General features: G+C 42.1%; 1 protein-coding gene across 1 annotated transcript; it reads right to left on the bottom strand.

Moving 5' to 3' along the window:
- Positions 1–576: 576 nt before the first annotated feature.
- Positions 577–7,762, bottom strand: LOC117540739 (deoxynucleoside triphosphate triphosphohydrolase SAMHD1-like). Its single transcript, XM_034207544.1, is given in 12 exon segments — positions 577–2,151; positions 3,565–3,680; positions 3,788–3,879; positions 3,973–4,096; positions 4,291–4,391; positions 4,493–4,639; positions 6,059–6,153; positions 6,381–6,496; positions 6,694–6,854; positions 6,987–7,050; positions 7,210–7,270; positions 7,453–7,762. Coding segments are annotated over 12 exon segments (1,188 nt in total). The 5' UTR covers positions 7,547–7,762; the 3' UTR covers positions 577–2,134.
- Positions 7,763–19,256: the final 11,494 nt, after the last annotated feature.

Below are 19,256 nucleotides of genomic sequence, written 5' to 3' on the forward strand. Positions count from 1 at the left end.
TATCTGAGATTATTGGAGTTCACATACCCTGTCTCCCAAATATTGTATTGTTGAATGATGATTCTTCTCTTGATCTACAGAAACATCAGAAAAGGGTGCTTTTCGCTGGTCTAACAGCAGCGAAAAAAATAATAGTAATACGATGGAAATCCCCACATACTTTATTTATTAAGCAATGGATATCATCCTTCCATGACCTACTAATTTCAGAGCTGTCAATCGATTCTGCTAATAAGGCTAAGGGGGAAACATTAGAGGCTATTCAAAGAGCTGCTGATCGGGTAATATCATTCATGTAAATGATGATTGTACATATACGCACACCTTGGTGCAATTGTGGTTTATTAGGAGTTAATCGCAATTCAGCTTAAACAGACGAAATGTTATGTGGAAAAAAAAAAGGAATGAATTTATTATTCCTATTATTAATTTATTTAATTTATTATGTGGATAAATTGTTATGCTATAAATTGTTATGCTATATTCTATAACACATAGGTGTGAGCAAGCTCTCTGATTGGTCAATAGGCGTGTTTGATTCCACGATCAATGAACGGTCAAATAGAACGTGCCTTTTCACAACAAGTCAGTATCCCTCCGCGTCTGAGAAAAACGGTATACCCTTGGCCTGAAAAGCAAACTGCTCCAGTACAGGCGTACGGACCTCGGCGCAAGCGCCTCGGTCCTGCCGCAGTACTGTCGTACCAATAATGACGTTAAAGAACGGCCTCTCATGTATGATTGCTTAAATATATATATAATATATAGATGAACTCAGACGATTGCTAAAAAACATCAGGTAGGATTTTCTGTGAAATGGCAAGATGGGTGGGAAGAGGGGGGGGACGGGGTGGCATGGGAAAGGGATTCCCTATTCGAATGTATTCTTGATGCAAACCTTTTCCAGTCTATTGGAAACAGAGTGTTTGCAAAAGGATAATGTAAGCTTGCCCAGTTGCTGTCAGGGGTCTGTGTGGCAGTTTATTAAACGTTTATATTGCTTCATAATTTCTGTGTAATCTCTCATTTTAAATGTCAGTTCAGCAGGTCATATCACACAGCAATTGTTTTTAATCAGTATTAAAGATTGTTTTATCACACCCCACACGATGATAAGTTAATGATTTTATCATTGATTATGTCATACTGTTGACATAATTATTAGTCAGGCACCTGACTCACACCTCACCAGATGTTGGCTTTGAGGCGCAGATTTGTTCATTTCCAGATACAATGACGCCATCTCTTTTATTGTTCACTGCGTAGGTCTCTATAAAAACCACCCGGAATAGCTACTGTGAACGCAAGGCTTTTTTTACGCAGTGGATTACTGTGGATGTAGTCTAAGTGTTATGTGACCTCGTACTATGATCTTTCTTGCTCATACGGCATAGTTTCTCTAAACAACAATTCTAGGATAGTCTGCTTAAAAGCCAGGTACAATACGAAAAGAGGCAATGTAAAGTGATAGAGACAACAGAAACAAGCAATGTGTTCTTCAACCACATTAGTTGCATTACATTCAGCTCTGTTTTAACAAACTTAACTTTTGTAATAATCAGGGACAAATTCAAAAGGGGACTGAACCGATTTTGCTAACCCTTTGCAAATGAGACAAAAATATGGACTGTAATCAATCACCAGCAAAGGTTGCCAAGCAAAAAGCGTAACTCAACTTTTGATATTTGTATGTAAAGAAATAAGGTAATATGCATCAATTTGAAGTAAAATAATTAGTGGTAACCGAAGGCGTGTCTGCTCAAACTGAGATAGGATATAATGAGAGTTGTGTCATGAAACATAAATTAATTAAGCTTTCCTGAGTTACATCTTTTAAATACATTAAGAAAATAACTGTTATTTAAAACAAATTAAGGTTACGCTTTTGCCCCCTCCTGCCGTGATCTCTTTTGATGAAGAGATGACATCGATCTTTTTTCCTGCTGTGCGATCCCTTGAGATTATTGATTACAAATATGTGATGTAATACAGGAACAATACATTACTGCACACCTTGGTTGGGGTTCCTTTATGCTTGACTTCACCCAGAAACCTGTAGTGTTTACGATCGACGATGTTTTTTAGAATCTCCCTTGCCTCGCTCTTGGAGATTATCCTCTGTGGAGTTGAGTATTTAGTCAAATACACAATCTAAAGGACAAACAGGACAGAAGAGCAAGTTAGAAAAAGGAAGTCACTGACACTGTAAACTGAGAAGCATGAGACACAACATCTGCAGAACAACTTTGTGATAACATTTGTTCTACTTTAATTTGTTCTTAAAAATATGAAAAACACTCCATGACCAAATTGCATTTGCTAAACCAAATAGTCTGTTAATATCATCTGTAACCAGAATGGCAAGTTTTTGTTTCTCCGTGAGCCGAAGAGCATTACTTTGAATCTAAATTGCCAATGGTTGTGTCTTAACTTAACCTTTACAAAACCAAAAACATAAGTGTAAAGGTGTAAGGAAAGGATTAAATGGTGAGTTAACCCTATCTGCTCTAATGTGCCTGTTGTTATTAGCATGTCCTTGTGGCATGCCCTGGCCAAACTCGTTACCCCAGTAAGAGCATAAGGTTTTCTGGTCAAAATCAAATCAAATCAAGTTTTATTTATATAGCACATTTATAAACGATTTTTGGTCGAGCCAAAGTGCTGTACATATAATAAAAATAGCCTACAGTAGAGACACTTTACAGCAAATACAACAGCACAGATTGTTCAGAATATCAGTATGAGAAAAACGACACCCTCTATCCTTAGACCCTCACATCGTACAAGGAAAAACTTCCGGAGAAAACCCACAGTTTAAGGGGGAAAAATGGGAGAAACCTCAGGGAGAGCAACAGAGGAGGGATCCCTCTCCCAGGACGGACAGACGTGCAATAGATGCCGTGTGTAAATCGAAGAGATAATACATTTTACAGCATATAGACCGAATGTTAGGAAATGCATGTGTCTGTAATAAGAAGATGAATCTACGAAGATGTCAACTACAATCCTGTGGGAGCCTTCAGGGAAGCAGCATGACGAGACCCAGGCAGGACCGCAGAGACAGGTTCAGCCACGATTTATCTGGTGAGTTTATTTTGTTGTGTTGTTAAACATACTAACAAGATAAAAGGAATACGGTACCACCAAAATGATCATTTCTGCATTAACAGTACTCGCACAGAAGAGTAGTTCCCCAGTGCACCTGATTATGCAGTAGTGTTTTAAATAGTACGTTTCCCCCCCAAAGAAGTGTTGGATAAACGAGACATGGAGTATAGTGCATACATTTGTAAACAAATGTTAGATATTGTTATGCTATTTTTACTTAAATTCATCAAGACTTTTCTCGTTTTTTTAATAATTAATTCACTTTGAGGTGACAAAAAACAAAGTTTTCTTCACCATCTTCTTCTACATAGATCATAGTGAGGATTTAGTCTTTTTAGAGGAGTGTTAGTGAAAGCCTGTGTCTCTAATGGATCAAAAATACATGGTAAGTTTATGAATAATGCTTTGTTTTATTGTTAAAAGACAAGCTCACAGCACAAAGTGGTTTCTGCTGACCTGTCAGCTTGGTGTAGGCCTCCATGTCAGCTATGGCTGTGGAGAGGGTGAACATCCTCCCTCCTGAGCCTTTAATCTGGATGTGCTGGTCTGCCTTTAAAAAGGCCTCTGTGATCCTGTATGAAAGTAATATGTTATTACTTTGTGCATATACCATACACAATATTTGATTAAATTAAATTATTCAAATCAGAGTACCAACGTGAGAAGGGAAGATACTCACATATGCTCTATGATCTTAACCACGTTGTGCTGGTAGGCTCTTCTGTGGAGAGAGTACCTCGTGTGGAACAAGTCATAGAGATTGTTCACCTCCTGTTAACAGAATTATCTATAAGTTACCACAAATAATTTCAATTGATTGCTGTTATAAAAGCTGATCCAAAACAGATGTCACAAAGTCAGCACCTTTTCTCTAGTGCAGATGTGCTTCTGCCCTTTCACCTTCTGCCCGTCCACCTTATACACCCTGGCAAACTTTATGAAGCGGTCATGGTCAAAGTTGTTCTTGATGCCCAGGTGGTGGCAGTCCCTGATAGGACACAAAGGCAAGACAAGTAAAGAAAATGTGCTTATTACAAAAACTCATGTAAGACACCAGGAGAATGCTACATGTTCTTTAATAACCAGGACTATGTTCTAAATGTGAATTATTTATTTGTATAATACACATTTGTTTAATTGCATTAGAAAGTGAACTGCTCTAGCTGTTGAACCAAGCCCCACCTGGCAAAGTAGTCAAACTTGTCCACATCAATGCCGTTTCTTTTGTTGGCCACAATCTCATAGAGGAAGGACTTCTCTTCTGGACGGCCTTCATATGGCCACTGTGGAGATGACAGCACAGAGTGACTGGCATTAGACATTGGCTATTGTAGCAATAACAAAGATAATGCTGATATCATTCAATTCAAATTGCATGACTGACTTCCTCTTGAGCTTCCGGGGGTTTAATCATCTCTTTGATGAAGACCAAGTCTTCGGACAGCTTCAGGCCATATGCCTCCATCATCCACTGCAGATCCTCATTGGATCTCACCAGGTGGTCGAACATTTCTACAGAGGCGTCCTCATGCTGCAAGGAACACAAATTCATTGATATATTAGTATGAGAATTCAAAGTGATAAAAATGAACAATGACTCACTGTTTGAATAGAAAGGGCCTGGCTTTGCTGAAAACATGACAGTTTAGTTGCCAAAACTTACATAACGACAGGGATCTCTGTAAAGCACACAGACTGGTTTACACCGCTCCCCCTATACCAGATGTTTAACCACTCCCACTCTTCTCATACATGTTTAAGTTATTGCTGATATTTAACACAGCTGTAATGGTTATTGAAACTGAAAAAGTCAAAAATGACATCAATTCTATTGAGTAAGGGAAAATGGGAAAGAGAAGAATGAAAAGCATCATTAAAATAATAAATGTGAGGCGTGTCATTATTCTGTATGCCAATAGTGCAATCAATACATTTCATATTGATAAGTTAAAGTGATATTGTTTCCATTTACCCTTTAACTAAACTGAAACGCCTGAATTAAGAGTAGAATATGAATATATATATATATATATATATATATATATATATATATATATATATATATATATATATATGTGTGTAAGCTTGCCCAGTTTTTTTTCATATATGATATATATGAAAACCTTTCAAGAAGTTCCTGGAAGAAAGCAGACAAAGGTAGTTATAATATCCTTTGAGAGAGTACCCTGCGTGTGTCTCATAATACCATGAATGCCACAACTAATTGTGCTTAAAGGAATAGTGCATCATTTAGGAAAGGATTATGCTTTATTGCTTTTGACTGAAAAAAGCAACAAAATACAACATATTAATTAAAGGCAATTTCAAACCTAACGTTAAATATTGCATGTGTGATAAGGTAAGATAATACTTTATATTGCATCATAGCAGCTCCATTTGCAACATCAAACAGGGACAAATATTAAGACACGATACAAGAAAACAAACATTTAACATAACAATCACTGAAGAGAAAACAGGCTTAAGACCCTCAAGCGCACATTTGTCCTGGGATTGAGCTCTGTATTTAATTAGAGGATGGACTGGTGCACAAAGGAGTGCTTCAGTCTAACTTTATTAAATCGTGGGACCCTGTACCTCCGACTTGATGGTAACAATTCATATTCACTGTTCAGGACATGTTAGGGATCAGAGATGTTGATGGCCAGCCTCACTACGGTATTATGGTTGATTCATAGAATTCCTCACAGGGGTGACCTACAACCTTTGAGAAGATTTTCAACTGGTGGAGCAGTTTTGACTTTAAGGCAGAAGACAAACACTTTTACCGTGTAGTATTGCAATACGGTAGAACAGTCAAAATCACAGATCAAATAAACACGATCAGATCATGACATGCAGCTGCTGGCTGTGTTTTATAAATGTGTTTTATTTCTGTTGTTGGGTATAAAGTCACACAATACAGACAATAGGAATAATAACTGCTCACCTTCCAGGTTCTCATTTTTTCACCTAGTGGACCAGATGGGCGTGTTGCTTTGGGGATGAACATTTGATCAAACAGATGGGAAAAGGGTCCATGTCCTATATATGGAGAAAAATTAATATTTTAAGAAAATGGCGATTGGCTATAAAACAAACTGAAGTTAGACATTTTAACATACTTTTTTTTTTTAAATCTTTGTTTCAAAGTGTATGTGAGAAAAACTTCAATAATTAAAAAGTTAATACAGGGTAAGTAATTGTTATATGCAAATTGTCATTTTGTTGATGAATTATTCATATTAAAGAGTAAGGTGTGTATCACTCACCCAGGTCATGGCATAGCCCAGCAATCTGAACACAAAGGATGTCTCTGTCTGTGATGCCAAGATCCGGCTACTTTTCCTTCAGCGCTTTCACAAACACTCCTGCTAAGTGCCCCACCCTTCACCAAAGCATAGAGCACACAACAATAAAAAGTCATCACACAATTACCACTTGAGTGTCCTTCTACAAAACAGGATATTCAATTTGTTTTAAACTGTTTATTAGGTGCTGCCATATGTAAATACAGTCCATTTACAGCAAACAAGTCTTCACTTAATATTGATTTTGGATAACATTAACACACATTGGACATACCCAATTGAGTGTTCAAACCGGTTGTGGGAGGCTCCAGGATAAACAAAATAGCCCGCCCCCAGCTGCTTGATGTATCTTAATCTCTGGAACTGAGGCGTGTCGATGATTTTGACAAGAAGAGGGTGCAACTCCATATGTCCGTGGATTGGATCATTAAACACCTAACAGAATACGTACAACAACAAAACCTGTGAAATGATGACCCTAAAGAGTACAACTAAACAAGCTCCATTTCTTCTGAAGGCCCTGAACATGTAGTATGATGTAATAAATAAAACTAAATATGATATCACCTTGGGAGCTGATGGCTCCCCAGCTACAATCATCTCCAAGATTTTCTGACGATCCTCAGGTGGACTAAAGAAATCGTTAAAAAAAACATAGTAGGTTATAAGTTAAAAGTCAAGCCAGGGGGAAGTTGTTGCACCAAATTAGTGCCACTGCTTCAGGACAATGTGCAACACACTTCCTTCTTTTCATGATGTTAAACCTGGTTTGACAAGGAATGATACTCACTCTATGCCCATCTCAGTCAGAACACCATCATTGAACTCCCGCAGCTTAATAACAGCCTTTTATGGGTAAAAGAAGATGCAGTGAATTACAGTCATGTATCACATTGTATTTTGTATGACAAGTTTATAAACTAAGTTGAATAAAAAAAAAAACTAAAGCATTTTTCTTCATCAGCTTATTCAATTAGGCCAGCGATGATATAAAACCTAATCATCAATTTAAATAACCAAACCAGAAACTTACCTTTAAATGTATCTTCCCACTTTCCAAGTCCTTTATCTTTCAGTAACTTACACATAGCCTCCAAGCTTATTTCCCCATAGTTTTCTGACGCCATTGACAATGTTTTCTGTGTCTAACTAACGATAGAAGACACAAATGATGTCGCTCCTTAAAACAGCTGATCATGAAACATCACAAATAGGCTCCGGCTTTGAGAAGTACCTGGCTTTTATGTCTCGACCACACCCATTTGATTAGTCACTGCCCATAAAGGGGAACTATGTTGTGACAACTATACAACCAAAAGGACAGCTTAATAATAACAACAAGACCAAAGCAAGTTTTTCAATAAGTCTTGCCAACAAATTCTTGACAAGCTAAGGTACAGGATGCTGTATCTACTTCATAGACAAACAAAGGTGTCGCAAGAGAGCAGTACATTACATTGGCTCCTTTTGCTGCTACTTTGACAACATGGTTCCTACCGGTTTTGTTTTCGTGCTGTTGATGCCAATTTTCATTTTCTTTTATAGTGAGTCGGTGATTTGATAAACTAAGAGTGAGGTACATTTTCGCCTTGCAAATTTTCCATCCAACTGAAGTAAAATTTCTAAATAATTTGTAGACAAATGTGACTACTGTAAGGGAAACTTCTGTGTAGCAATGCAGTGGGAGTCACCGACTCAGGAAAGAGACACGGTAGAGCAGGAGCTTCGATGTCAAACACTGGAGGTTTATTTGGAGTTACGGCCGGAGAATTCACATCACAAGTCACAGCAGTCACGGTCTGACTGCACGGGTAGGTTGCCACGTCAATTCTAAAGAACTCTACCCCGGACCCATGTATTTAGCTAGTTCTGAGAGCATCATCAACATGCTGCATAACAAGATAAAATCATAACACCTCTATCAGCTGATGTCAACAGGCAGGAACATAGAATCATAACACCTCTATCAGCTGATGTCAACAGGCAGGAACATAGAATCATAACACCTCTATCAGCTGACGCCAACAGGCAGGAACAGGGAGACAGAACACTGAGAGCACAGCAGCCAAGGTTACGAGGTGCGTGTGCTCAGTCAGGACAGTTTTAACTGATAAACTGGGTCAAAGTTATGGGCCTTGGAAAATATTTCCACAACAACTACATATGTTAGTGCTGTTAGATCGTGTAGAGTGGTGCAGTGACAAGTCCTAAAACCCGGAAGTGAGTTAACATTTTAACTCTATAGGTTCCCTGGTTTCAGAGTCAACGGGATTTCTCCATAGGATTTTGGAAAATAGCTGGAAATAAGGTCATTGGTTAACACAAATTTAAGAGACGGATCACGTTTTGTTCTACGACATTAAATACATCGGCAGTGACTCCACTGGTGATTTTTGAAGAGTTTACGTGTCTGAAAAACGATGGTTGTTAACAAGTGGCTGAATAGGACAACAAAAGTTGTCGAGGACGTTGTACGTCATTACACCGAACACGTAAACACTCCCGCTAAGTTTGTTTGCCCCTGTTCTGCTTGAAAGCAAGTACCTGTCCTGCGCTCTTGCAAACTGTTAAAACAAACGCTTCAACTTGTACAATTTTGAATCTGTATTTTTGAAAATGGATCTTAAGTTGGCAAGTCGTTGAAGTTGTGCGACCCTGCTGTACTCGGCTGTAGTTCGTTTAGTGCATAACGTTAGCATTTTTCTTCTGGCGATTAAACTTATGATTCGTAAATTATAAAAGTAGGGTAGACATGTGGATATTATCCGGTTGAACAAAACGTGCATTCATCAAACAGGTTTGTTGACCCTGATCAATGAGAACAAACATGAGGCAGAATCGGTAATGCTACGGAGTCCCCAAAGGCCACAAAGTGTGAACATAATAGAACATATTTTAGACTGCCCGGGCATAAGGAAGTTGCTTTGCTTATGAAATCTAATCAAGTAAATCTTTGAGGAACTTGTTCTTCCATTTATTTTTCCATTCTCTGTTACTTTAAACTCCCACTTCACTTCAATCAGGAGAGACGTGATGTATGACATACATGTTTATTACCGGGACACATAATAAGAAGGAATAGTGATTGACAGATAACAACAAGTGAATGAAATGATGTTTGGCGATTAGGCCCCGGTTTGCAGAATGATCATTCAGGAGGGGAAAAACCGCTCCGATGAACCCCCCGGGGTCTAGACACTGGTGGTGGTGATAAGTAGTTCGGTCTGAATGGAGAAGGTTTTAGCTTGGCCCTGTATTAGGAGACAGGAGGCGAAGGGGTGGAGGAGGGTTGCGCGTTGACACCTGAAATGACAACTGACAAGGGAAGAGCAGATTTAAAGGGGTTAGCGGGTGCGATGATAGGCTTGTGAGAGATGGTGAGAAATGATTGGCTAGCTGGGGAGTAACGCCCCCGATCACTTATTGAGAGAGGAGAGAGTATTGAAATGACGTGTCACAGCCAGAGGATATTGGTCTTCCTGATTGAATTTGCGCTGAGCTTCATTACTTTACAATTGTTACATTTGAGCTTATCTCTACCAGCAACACCAATAAAATACTGCTTCCAATAAATGCATCAAAATGTCTCATCCAAAATGTTATAAATAATAATACAAATCCGTGGCCATTTGTCAAATATGTGGCAGTTTGGTACTTTGAGTTCATATTGCGAATGCTAAATTAGTGCCTTCACTTTGCTGTTTAGTTAATTTAACTTTAAAACATCTGAATACTTCTTCCAGCTCTGTATCACAGTAGATTCAAGGTGCTCCCAGGTGACACATTTCCATTAGAGGAGAATTTAATATCAAACTCAGCAGTTTTGATTAAATGCATATAGACAACTGTTGTTATTCAAGCTCTCAAACAAACAAGCGGGCAGTAAATCACATTGGCTCTTTTTGCTGCTACTTCGACAACATGGTTGCTACCGGTTTTGTTTATTCATGCTCTTGATGCCAATTTTCATTTTTTTCTACAATGATTTGCTGATTTGATAATCTAAGAGTGAAGTACATTTTCGCCTCGCAAATTTTCCATCCAAATGAAGCAACATTTGTAAATAATTTGTAGACAAATGTGACTACACATGTTAGTGCTGTTAGATCTTATTGTCTTTCATTTTTGTAAAGCACTTTGAATTGCCTTTTGTTGAAAGGTGCGTTATAAATAAACTTGACTTGCCTTGCCTAGTGATGACTGAAAATCAACTAGGATTAATACATGTCCAAAGTGTCTATTTGTTAGTAGTAAATGAGAAGAGCAATTTAGCATTGGAATTGAAAATGTTGTTTCATAAGGACCAATGAGAACAAACATGAGGCGGAATCGAAACAGGAAAGTGTAAAAACATGTTGAATCATTAAACATCTGATAGAACAAAAACAAGACGCACCTAGTTGTTTTATATCTAAAAACAATACAAGGAGAAACACCGGTTCTCTTGCATGATCAGTGAACTAGTTTGTCTTCATTTCATACTCAATCTACCTGGCAGTAAAGCTTTTACTAAGCACCTAACTAGATAGGACACGGCTGGCTTGAGCGATCCACTTGATAACCAGCGTCGTAGTACAGTTCTCTCTCTCTCTCTCTCTCTCGAGAGAGAGAGAGAGAGAGAGAGAGAGAGAGAGAGATAGCTATATGAGTGTTAGTGAAACTTTTTAACTTTCATTTAACAATAAATAGCTTGAAACTTTATATGCAAGTTTCAAAGTAGCTTCCTGAAATGTAATGAAGAGTCCCCAAAGGCCCACAAGTGTGCACACAAAACATATTTTCGGCTGCCTGGGCATAAGGAAGTTATCTACTTAATCTTAATACTTAATCTCTGTTAGTTTAAACTCCCACTTTACTACTTGACATTCAAAACATAGCTTTTAAAATGTGGCACGGCATTATTGATAAAGCTACATATTAGTCTATAAAATAGTTACATATTTACTTATCTCAACCAGCAACATTGTTTAGTTGTACATTGCTTATTTAATATTCCAATCACTTGTATATAGAAACGTATTGCACTATTTCACTATTTCAATATTTTTCTTTTTGTATTTACTTGCACTATTATTTCTGTTTTCCTGTTTTTATTGTGTTGCACTGTTGGTGGAGCCTGGGACCTAAGATTTTCATCGTCATAACTACACTGTAGCTATATGTACGTATGACTAATAAAAGCCTTGTGGTCTATGAGTGGTGGAAATGTGTCTGTTAGCTACGAGTAGTCCATTGTAAATAATAATTGTTATGTTTGTTTTTTTAGTAAGCTGACATTAAGTAATGTTAATATCTATACAGGTTTTTTATTTCACTCCTCTTTTAGCTGACATTTAGTAAATGCAGGTACATTTTTAGCAGCTATTCATACTAAATCAGTTGTCCCTCCCCCTGATGCCAGGACCAACAGATCCATCTCTAAATTTAGCAGCCCTGTCCCCCCATAAGTGTTATATTTTCACACCTCAGTGTCAGTAAATATTGTGCAGTTAGTATTGGACTACAAGATAGATGCAAGCCTGTACAGGTAGAGTTATTTAAAGCATAATGAGTCCGGTTGGGTTCTGGAGGTGTGGTTACAGCAATTGTGCTTGGTTGGTGTGGCCTGGGGCCTCATTTATAACGCCGTGCGTAGGATTCACGTGGGAAGGTTGCTTACGTAGTAGAAATCCAAAAAATAGGTAACGAACATTTCCGAAATTTTCCGATTCACCAAACATTGCGTTCCTACGCCGGTTTCCCTTTTATAAATCACAATCGACTCGAAATGAGGTGGAGCTTTTGCGGGCTTTCACGTAACGCCCATATTTTGCCTATACATAGTCAAAGAAACGCCCATTCATTCATTTATTTTGACTGACTGCGTGAAGAAGATCGCAGGAAATGACGACAGAGCAGCTAAAAAAGACATCTCACACCGTGTCAGATTGTGGTTATTTTGGGGAGGTCGAGATAATCATATTGTTTGGTAGATGCCGTTTGAACCAGAGTAGCAGCATGGAGGTCGGATCGTCACCAAAATAAATAAATAAGTGGGTCCGAAAAAGGTTCCATGACAAAACAAATACACATAGCCTTCCTCAGGCAGTGTGCTTGTACCGGGGACAGGAGACACCCCCCTTGATGAGAGACTTGTAAGAAATGATCGGGGAATCCCTCCGGAGTGGAGTCATGACGACTGGATCTGAATTATGTTTTCGTATTTGGGTGGTTTGTGTCCCAGCTGTCGATCAGCTGTGCGCAGCGTCTCCACTGCAGCCTGTGCATCTCAACCCCCACCCCCCCCCCCCCCCACCTCCCCGCAGCAACTCTATATCCACCAGTTAAAGGAAATACAACTATGTGTTGTGTTATATTAGCTGTACAATTTACCACATATGGTGTTCTTAGTTTCCATACCTCCTGTGTTTTATGAGCGACTTATCAAGTCTTAGCGAACGACATAAAACATGATTAAATATATATAAAACCATGCTCGTACAACCTATAGAAATGCAAAACCGCATAATTTATGAGAAAACATTTCATAACATTAACACAACATATCGAGGGGGTTTTAAATAACGTATCCGTATTTATTTATTTCTCCAAGTTATGTTTTTGTGTGCACTGAGGAGTCTCAAACGCGTTTGTTTAATCATTTTATGATTGGCTTTAATCAATGTTTGAAAATGAATCTTCATCTATATGATAAATGAGAGGTAACATTTTGTTTATGGTATTATTTCCACATATTCTCTCCATTCTTCCTTCTGCCAACGGTGTCGCAGTTCTCGTCTCTCCCGTTTTTGTGCTTAATGCGTACGCATGGGTCAGAGTTTGCGTGGAGGACCGCACGTTTTCCCGTCAAGTTAGTATTTTATAAATTGCAAACATTGCGTAGAAACTGGCGTACGCCATTTTTTGAGCGTATATCCCTTTATAAATGAGGCCCCTGGGCCTGGTGGTGGGGCCGCGATATATTTCCATGGGGCCCAACATTCCTGGTGTGTATGGCCAGAGGGCAGGACCTGCTATAACACATTTACTACCCAATAGCATTGTGAGGCTGAACAAAATGACCTTTGACTATGTAAATGTAGCCTTTTTTTAAAAAAAAGCTTCAAGTAATAGCTTCAAGTAATGTTGTAAAATTACAACCGGGGGCCTTACAGGATTAAGTGATATTGTTTATTGTTATTTACTTTAAGATGTTTATTCTTAACCTATCATTTAATTTAAAAACTCTTATTTAAATTATGTGTGTGTGTCTCTGTATTCCTGATGATACACTGAGAGAATGAGCTCATAGTGCTGCTGATCACCATAAGCTAAACAGTCTGTATATTGCATTACATTTTTATAATGTAAGCTTTGTTGATACTTTGCCTGCGGGAATACGAAAAAAATAGTTAGATATACTGAATATTATTTGATATATTCCACCACTTAATCCCAAATAATGTAGAGGTTTGTTGTAGGTGCCTTAAATAACCCCTTATTTCTAGTGAGATGTATTTTTATGTTCATATAATAGTGATTTCAATGCCACCCCAAAATGATCACTGGTTCCATCCTGGCCACCCCACTGAAAATGTCCTGGCTCCGCCACTGCTCAAAAGTATATTTTAATGAGCTTGCATGTGACATCAGATGGGGGGGATACATCTGAGTGGCTTGTTGAATCTCATGTTTTCTGACCAAGGCAGCCCACTAAAACGTTCGGGTTTGTATGATTTGTGGCTTGGTTGGCACTGATAAAAACACTTTTTATGTATAAAAGATCTCATGATATGTCCCCTTTAAAGACATATGAGGTAAATAGGTGACAAAACAACAAAGTGCAAACAAATCAGTGAGGACCTGACATGGACTCTTCACACTACCACCATCACCAAAACAGCTCAACAGCGGCTCTTTGTCACAATGATTGTGTTGTGTCACGTTTTTAGTTTTGTGTGTCTGGTAGTGGGTGTTTTGCTTTTCTCCTTGTCATGTTTTCCTCCCTGTGTATTGTCTGGTATTTTCCCCTAAGTGTCTGAGTTCTTAACAGAACGAACTGACCATAACTGACCCAGCCGACCCAAGAACACTTCACGCCGCTCTGTCAGCACATGGCGTGAAAGTGTTTCACCAGGAACAGCTGGGTATGGCCACCCAGAGAATACAAGAGCAGAGAAGACGCCAGGCAGAGATTCAGGAAGACATCTCTACACAGCTGCAACAGCTGGCTGAAAAGATTAATCGTTTGATCCCTCACCTGCGGACTGCTCCAGTGCCGGCCCCAGCAGCCATGGTTCCGGCTTCACTACCGGCCCCAGTAGCCATGGTCCCGACTCCAGTTTCGGCTCCAGTACTGGCTCTTCGGCCGATGCCAACTTCCTGTGCCCTGTCGGCTTACCGGCCGTCTCAAGTCTCCTCTCGAGTCCCCTGTCAAGTTCCTTTTCAAGTTCCCTCTCGAGTCCCCTGTCAAGGTCTTTTTCAAATTCCCTCTCCAGTCATCTCTCAAGTCTCCTCTCAAGTCACCCCTCAAGTTCCATCTCAAGTCCCCTCTCGAGTCTCCTCTCGAGTTCCCTCTCAAGCCACCTCTCAGTTTACCCCTCGAGTCCCCGCTCAAGTTCCCCCTCGAGTCCCCTCTCAAGTCTCCTCTCAAGTTCACTTTCAAGTCACCTCTCGAGTCCCTTCTCAAGTTCTTTCTCGAGTCCCTTCTCAAGTTTCTTCACAGGTCCCCTCTCGAGTCTCCTCTCGAGTTCCCTCTCAAGTTCCCTCTGGAGTCCTTTTTCAAGTCACCTCTCGAGTCACCTCTCAAGTTTTCCTCTTGAGTTCCCTCTCAAGTCTCCTCTCGAGTTCCCTCTCGAGTTCCTCCTCGAGTCCCCGCTCAAGTTCCCTCTCGAGTCCCCGCTCAAGTTCCCTCTCGAGTTTCCTCTCAAGTCTCCTCTCGAGTTCCCTCTCAAGTCACCTCTCAAGTCACCTCTCGAGTTCCCTCTCAAGTCTCCTCTCGAGTTCCCTCTCAAGTCTCCTCTCGAGTTCCCTCTCAAGTCACCTCTCGAGTTCCCTCTCAAGTCTCCTCTCGAGTTCCTCTCAAGTCCCTATCCTATGTCCTGTGCCGTTGGAGGCCCCGACGACTACTGTTCTGCCGGGGGTCCTGCCAACCCTATGTCCTGTGACATTGGAGGGTCCCGCCGACTACTCTTCTGCCGGGGGTTCTGCCAATCCTATCTTCTGTGCCGTTAGAGACCCCGCCGACTACTCTTCTGCCGGGGTCCTGCCAATCCTATGTTCTGTGCCGTTGGAGATCCCGCCGACTACTCTTCTGCCGGGGGTCCTGCCAACCCTATGTCCTGTGCCGTTGGAGGTCCAGCCGACACCTGTTTCGTCGGGGGTCCTGCCGGCTCCATGTCCTGTTCCGTTGGGGGTCCCGCCGAGACCTGCTCCGCCGAGACCTGCTCCGCCGAGTTTCCGGCCAACAACGTGTCCTGTCCTGTTTCGGGTCCCATCGACACCAGCCCTTGCTCCGTCGTGGGTCCCACTGACACCAGCCCAGGTTCCGTCCAGGGTCTCGTCTACGCCTGACCCGCCAGGTGTTCCACCAGCTCCTGCCCGTCCTTGTGCCCGGCCTCCTGGTTTCCCGGCGGCTTTCGCCCTGGGGCCCGGTCTCCTGGGTCCCCCGGCCGGGGACTTCGCCATGAACTCTGCCTTGCCCCCGGGCCGTCCGCCCGAAACACCCATCATGGACTCTGCCTTGCCCCTGGGTCGTCTGCCCAAGACAGCCATCATGGACTGTGCTTTGCCTCTGGGTTGTCGTCCCGGACCCGTCTTCCGGACCCCCTCCACCCACCCTTTTTTTTTTTTTTTTTTTTTTATGTCCGGAATCCGTCCCTTGAGGAGGGGGTTCTGTCACGATTCTTGTGTTGTCACGTTTTTAGTTTTGTGTGTCTGGTAGTGGGTGTTTTGCTTTTCTCCTTGTCATGTTTTCCTCCCTGTGTATTGTGTAGAGGAAACTTCTGTGTAGCTATGCAGTGGGAGTCACCGAATCAGGAAGGAGACACTGTAGGAGCAGTAGCTTTGATGTCAAACACATGATGGTTTATTTGGAGTTAACAGCCGGAGGATTCACATCACAAGTCCAAGAGTCAGAGGTTCTGACTTCACGGTAGAGTTGCCACGTCAATTCTGAAGAACTCTACCCCAGACCCATGTATTTAGCTAGTTCATAGAGCATCATCAACATGCTGCATAACAAGATAGAATGATAGCACCTCTATCAGCTGACGCCAACAGGCAGGAACAGGGAGACAAAACACTGAGAGCACAGCAGCCAAGATTACAGGTGCCTGTGCTCAGTCAGGACAGTTTGAACTGATACACTGGGTCAAAGTTATGGGCCTTGGAAAATATTCCACAACATATTGTCTGGTATTTTCCCCTGTGTTTTCCTGTCTGTCGTTAGTTTCCCTGGTGTGTCTAATTTCCTGATTGTTTTCACCTGTCACCCCTTCTGTGTCTCCTGTGCTCATCAGTGTCAGCCCCGCCCCTGATTGTTCCCACCTGTGCTTGTTACCCTGTGTTTAAATTCCCCTGTCTCACAGTGTTCAGTGTCAGTTCGTTTTTGTCTATTGCCATGGTCAGATCCTTGCTCTTGTCTTTTGCCACAGTCAGGTCTATGCTCTCTATGTGCTCTTGTGAAAGTTTTGATCCTCACTACGTGAGCGTTTTCATTTTGTTCTCCATTTTTGTAGAGACCATTTTTTGTTGATCATTTTTGCTGTTCTTGAAAAATTAAAATATCTTACAAATACTTTACCTCTGTCTCCCGGGTCGTGCAATTGGGTCCTACCTCCTAAGTGTCTGAGTTCTTAACACTCTTCTTCCTCCACAGGCTGAGGAGGTTCAACATGGACTCCAGGATACTCTGCAACTTCTACAAGTGCACCATAGAGAGTATCCTGACTGGCTGCATCACAGCCTGGTACGGCAGCTGCACCGCCCTCAATCGTAAGACTTTACAGAGGGTGGTGAAAACTGCACAGAACATCAGGACGGAGCTGCCATCCATGTAGGACCTCTACTCCCAGCGGCTCAGGAAGAAATCCCTCAGGATTACAAAAGACCCCCATCACCCCAGCCACAAACTGTTCTGTCTGCTGCCGTCTGGCAGGCGGTACCTCAGAATCAGGACTAAAACCACCAGACTCAGGGACAGCTTCATCCCACAGGCCATAAGACTATTAAACACCTGCACTTGAAACAACATCCATAACATTCATCTGGCTGCAACTTAAAAAAAGTATCTTTTCATATTTCAATCACTTGTATCATAGACTCTTTCACTATTTACTATTTTTCTTTTTGTATTTACTTGCACAACATTTTTTCTGTTTTCCTGTGTTATTGTGTTGTACTGTTGGTGGAGCCTAGGACCTAAGATTTTCATCGTCATAACTACACTGTAGCTATGTACGTATGACTAAAAGCCTTAAAATGTATGGGTAACACATATAAGTATTAAATACAATAAAGTATTTTAATATAAAAGTGTTGGTTTTGGTCCAGCATGACCGGCTGCTGCTGTAAAAGAAAACAGTAACACATAATCGCTTACCATTTAAATGCCATTTTCTTAATCTCTTTCATTTTTTGTAAAGCACTTTGAATTGCCTTGCCTTGCCTTGCCTTGCCTTGCCTTGCCTGCTTGCCTTGCCTTGCCTTGCCTTGCCTTGCCTTGCCTTGCCTTGCCTTGCCTTGCCTTGCCTTGCCTTGTTGCCTTGCCTTGCCTTGCCTTGCCTGCCTTGCCTGCCTTGCCTGCTGCCTTGCCTTGCCTTGCCTTCTTGCCTTGCCTTGCTTGCTGCCTTGCCTTGCCTTGCCTTGCTGCCTTGCCTTGCCTTGCCTTGCCTTGCCTTGCCTTGCTGCCTTGCCTTGCCTTGCCTTGCTTGCCTTGCCTTGCCTTGCCTTGCCTTGCCTGCTTGCCTTGCCTTGCCGCTTGCCTTGCCTTGCCTTGCCTTGCCTTGCTTGCCTTGCCTTGCTGCCTTGCTTGCCTTGCCTTGCCTTGCTTGCCTTGCCTTGCCTTGCCTTGCCTTGCCTTGCCTTGCCTTGCCTTGCCTTGCCTTGCCTTGCCTTGCCTTGCCTTGCCTTGCCTGGCTTGCCTTGCTTGCCTTGCCTTGCCTTGCCTTGCCTTGCCTTGCTTGCCTTGCTGCCTTGCCTTGCCTTGCCTTGCTTGCTTGCCTTGCCTTGCCTTGCCTTGCCTTGCCTTGCCTTGCCTTGCCTTGGCCTTGCCTTGCCTTGCTTGCCTTGCCTTGCCTTGCCTTGCCTTGCCTTGCCTTGCCTTGCTTGCCTTGCCTTGCCTTGCCTTGCCTTGCCTTGCCTTGCCTTGCCTTGCCTGCCTTGCTGCCTTGCCTTGCCTTGCCTTGCCTTGCCTTGCCTTGCTGCCTTGCCTGCTTGCCTTGCGGCCTTGCCTTGCCTTGCCTTGCCTTGCCTTGCTTGCTTGCCTTGCCTTGCCTTGCCTTGCCTTGCCTTGCCTTGCCTTGCCTTGCCTTGCCTTGCCTTGCCTTGCTTGCCTTGCGTGCCTTGCCTTGCCTTGCCTGCCTTGCCTTGCCTTGCCTGCCTTGCCTTGCCTTGCTTGCCTTGCCTTGCCTTGCCTTGCCTTGCCTGCCTTGCCTGCCTGCCTTGCCTTTCCTTGCTTGCCTCTTGCCTTGCCTTGCTTGCCTTGCCTGCTGCCTTGCCTTGCCTTGCCTTGCCTTGCCTTGCCTTGCCTTGCCTTGCCTTGCCTTGCTTGCCTGTGCCTTGCCTTGCCTTGCCTGCCTTGCCTTGCCTTGTGCCTTGCATTGACCTTGCCTTGCCTTGCCTTGCCTTGCCTTGCCT

Source organism: Gymnodraco acuticeps, unplaced genomic scaffold, assembly GCF_902827175.1.
Source record: "Gymnodraco acuticeps unplaced genomic scaffold, fGymAcu1.1, whole genome shotgun sequence".
NCBI classification, from domain to species: Eukaryota; Metazoa; Chordata; class Actinopteri; order Perciformes; family Bathydraconidae; genus Gymnodraco; species Gymnodraco acuticeps.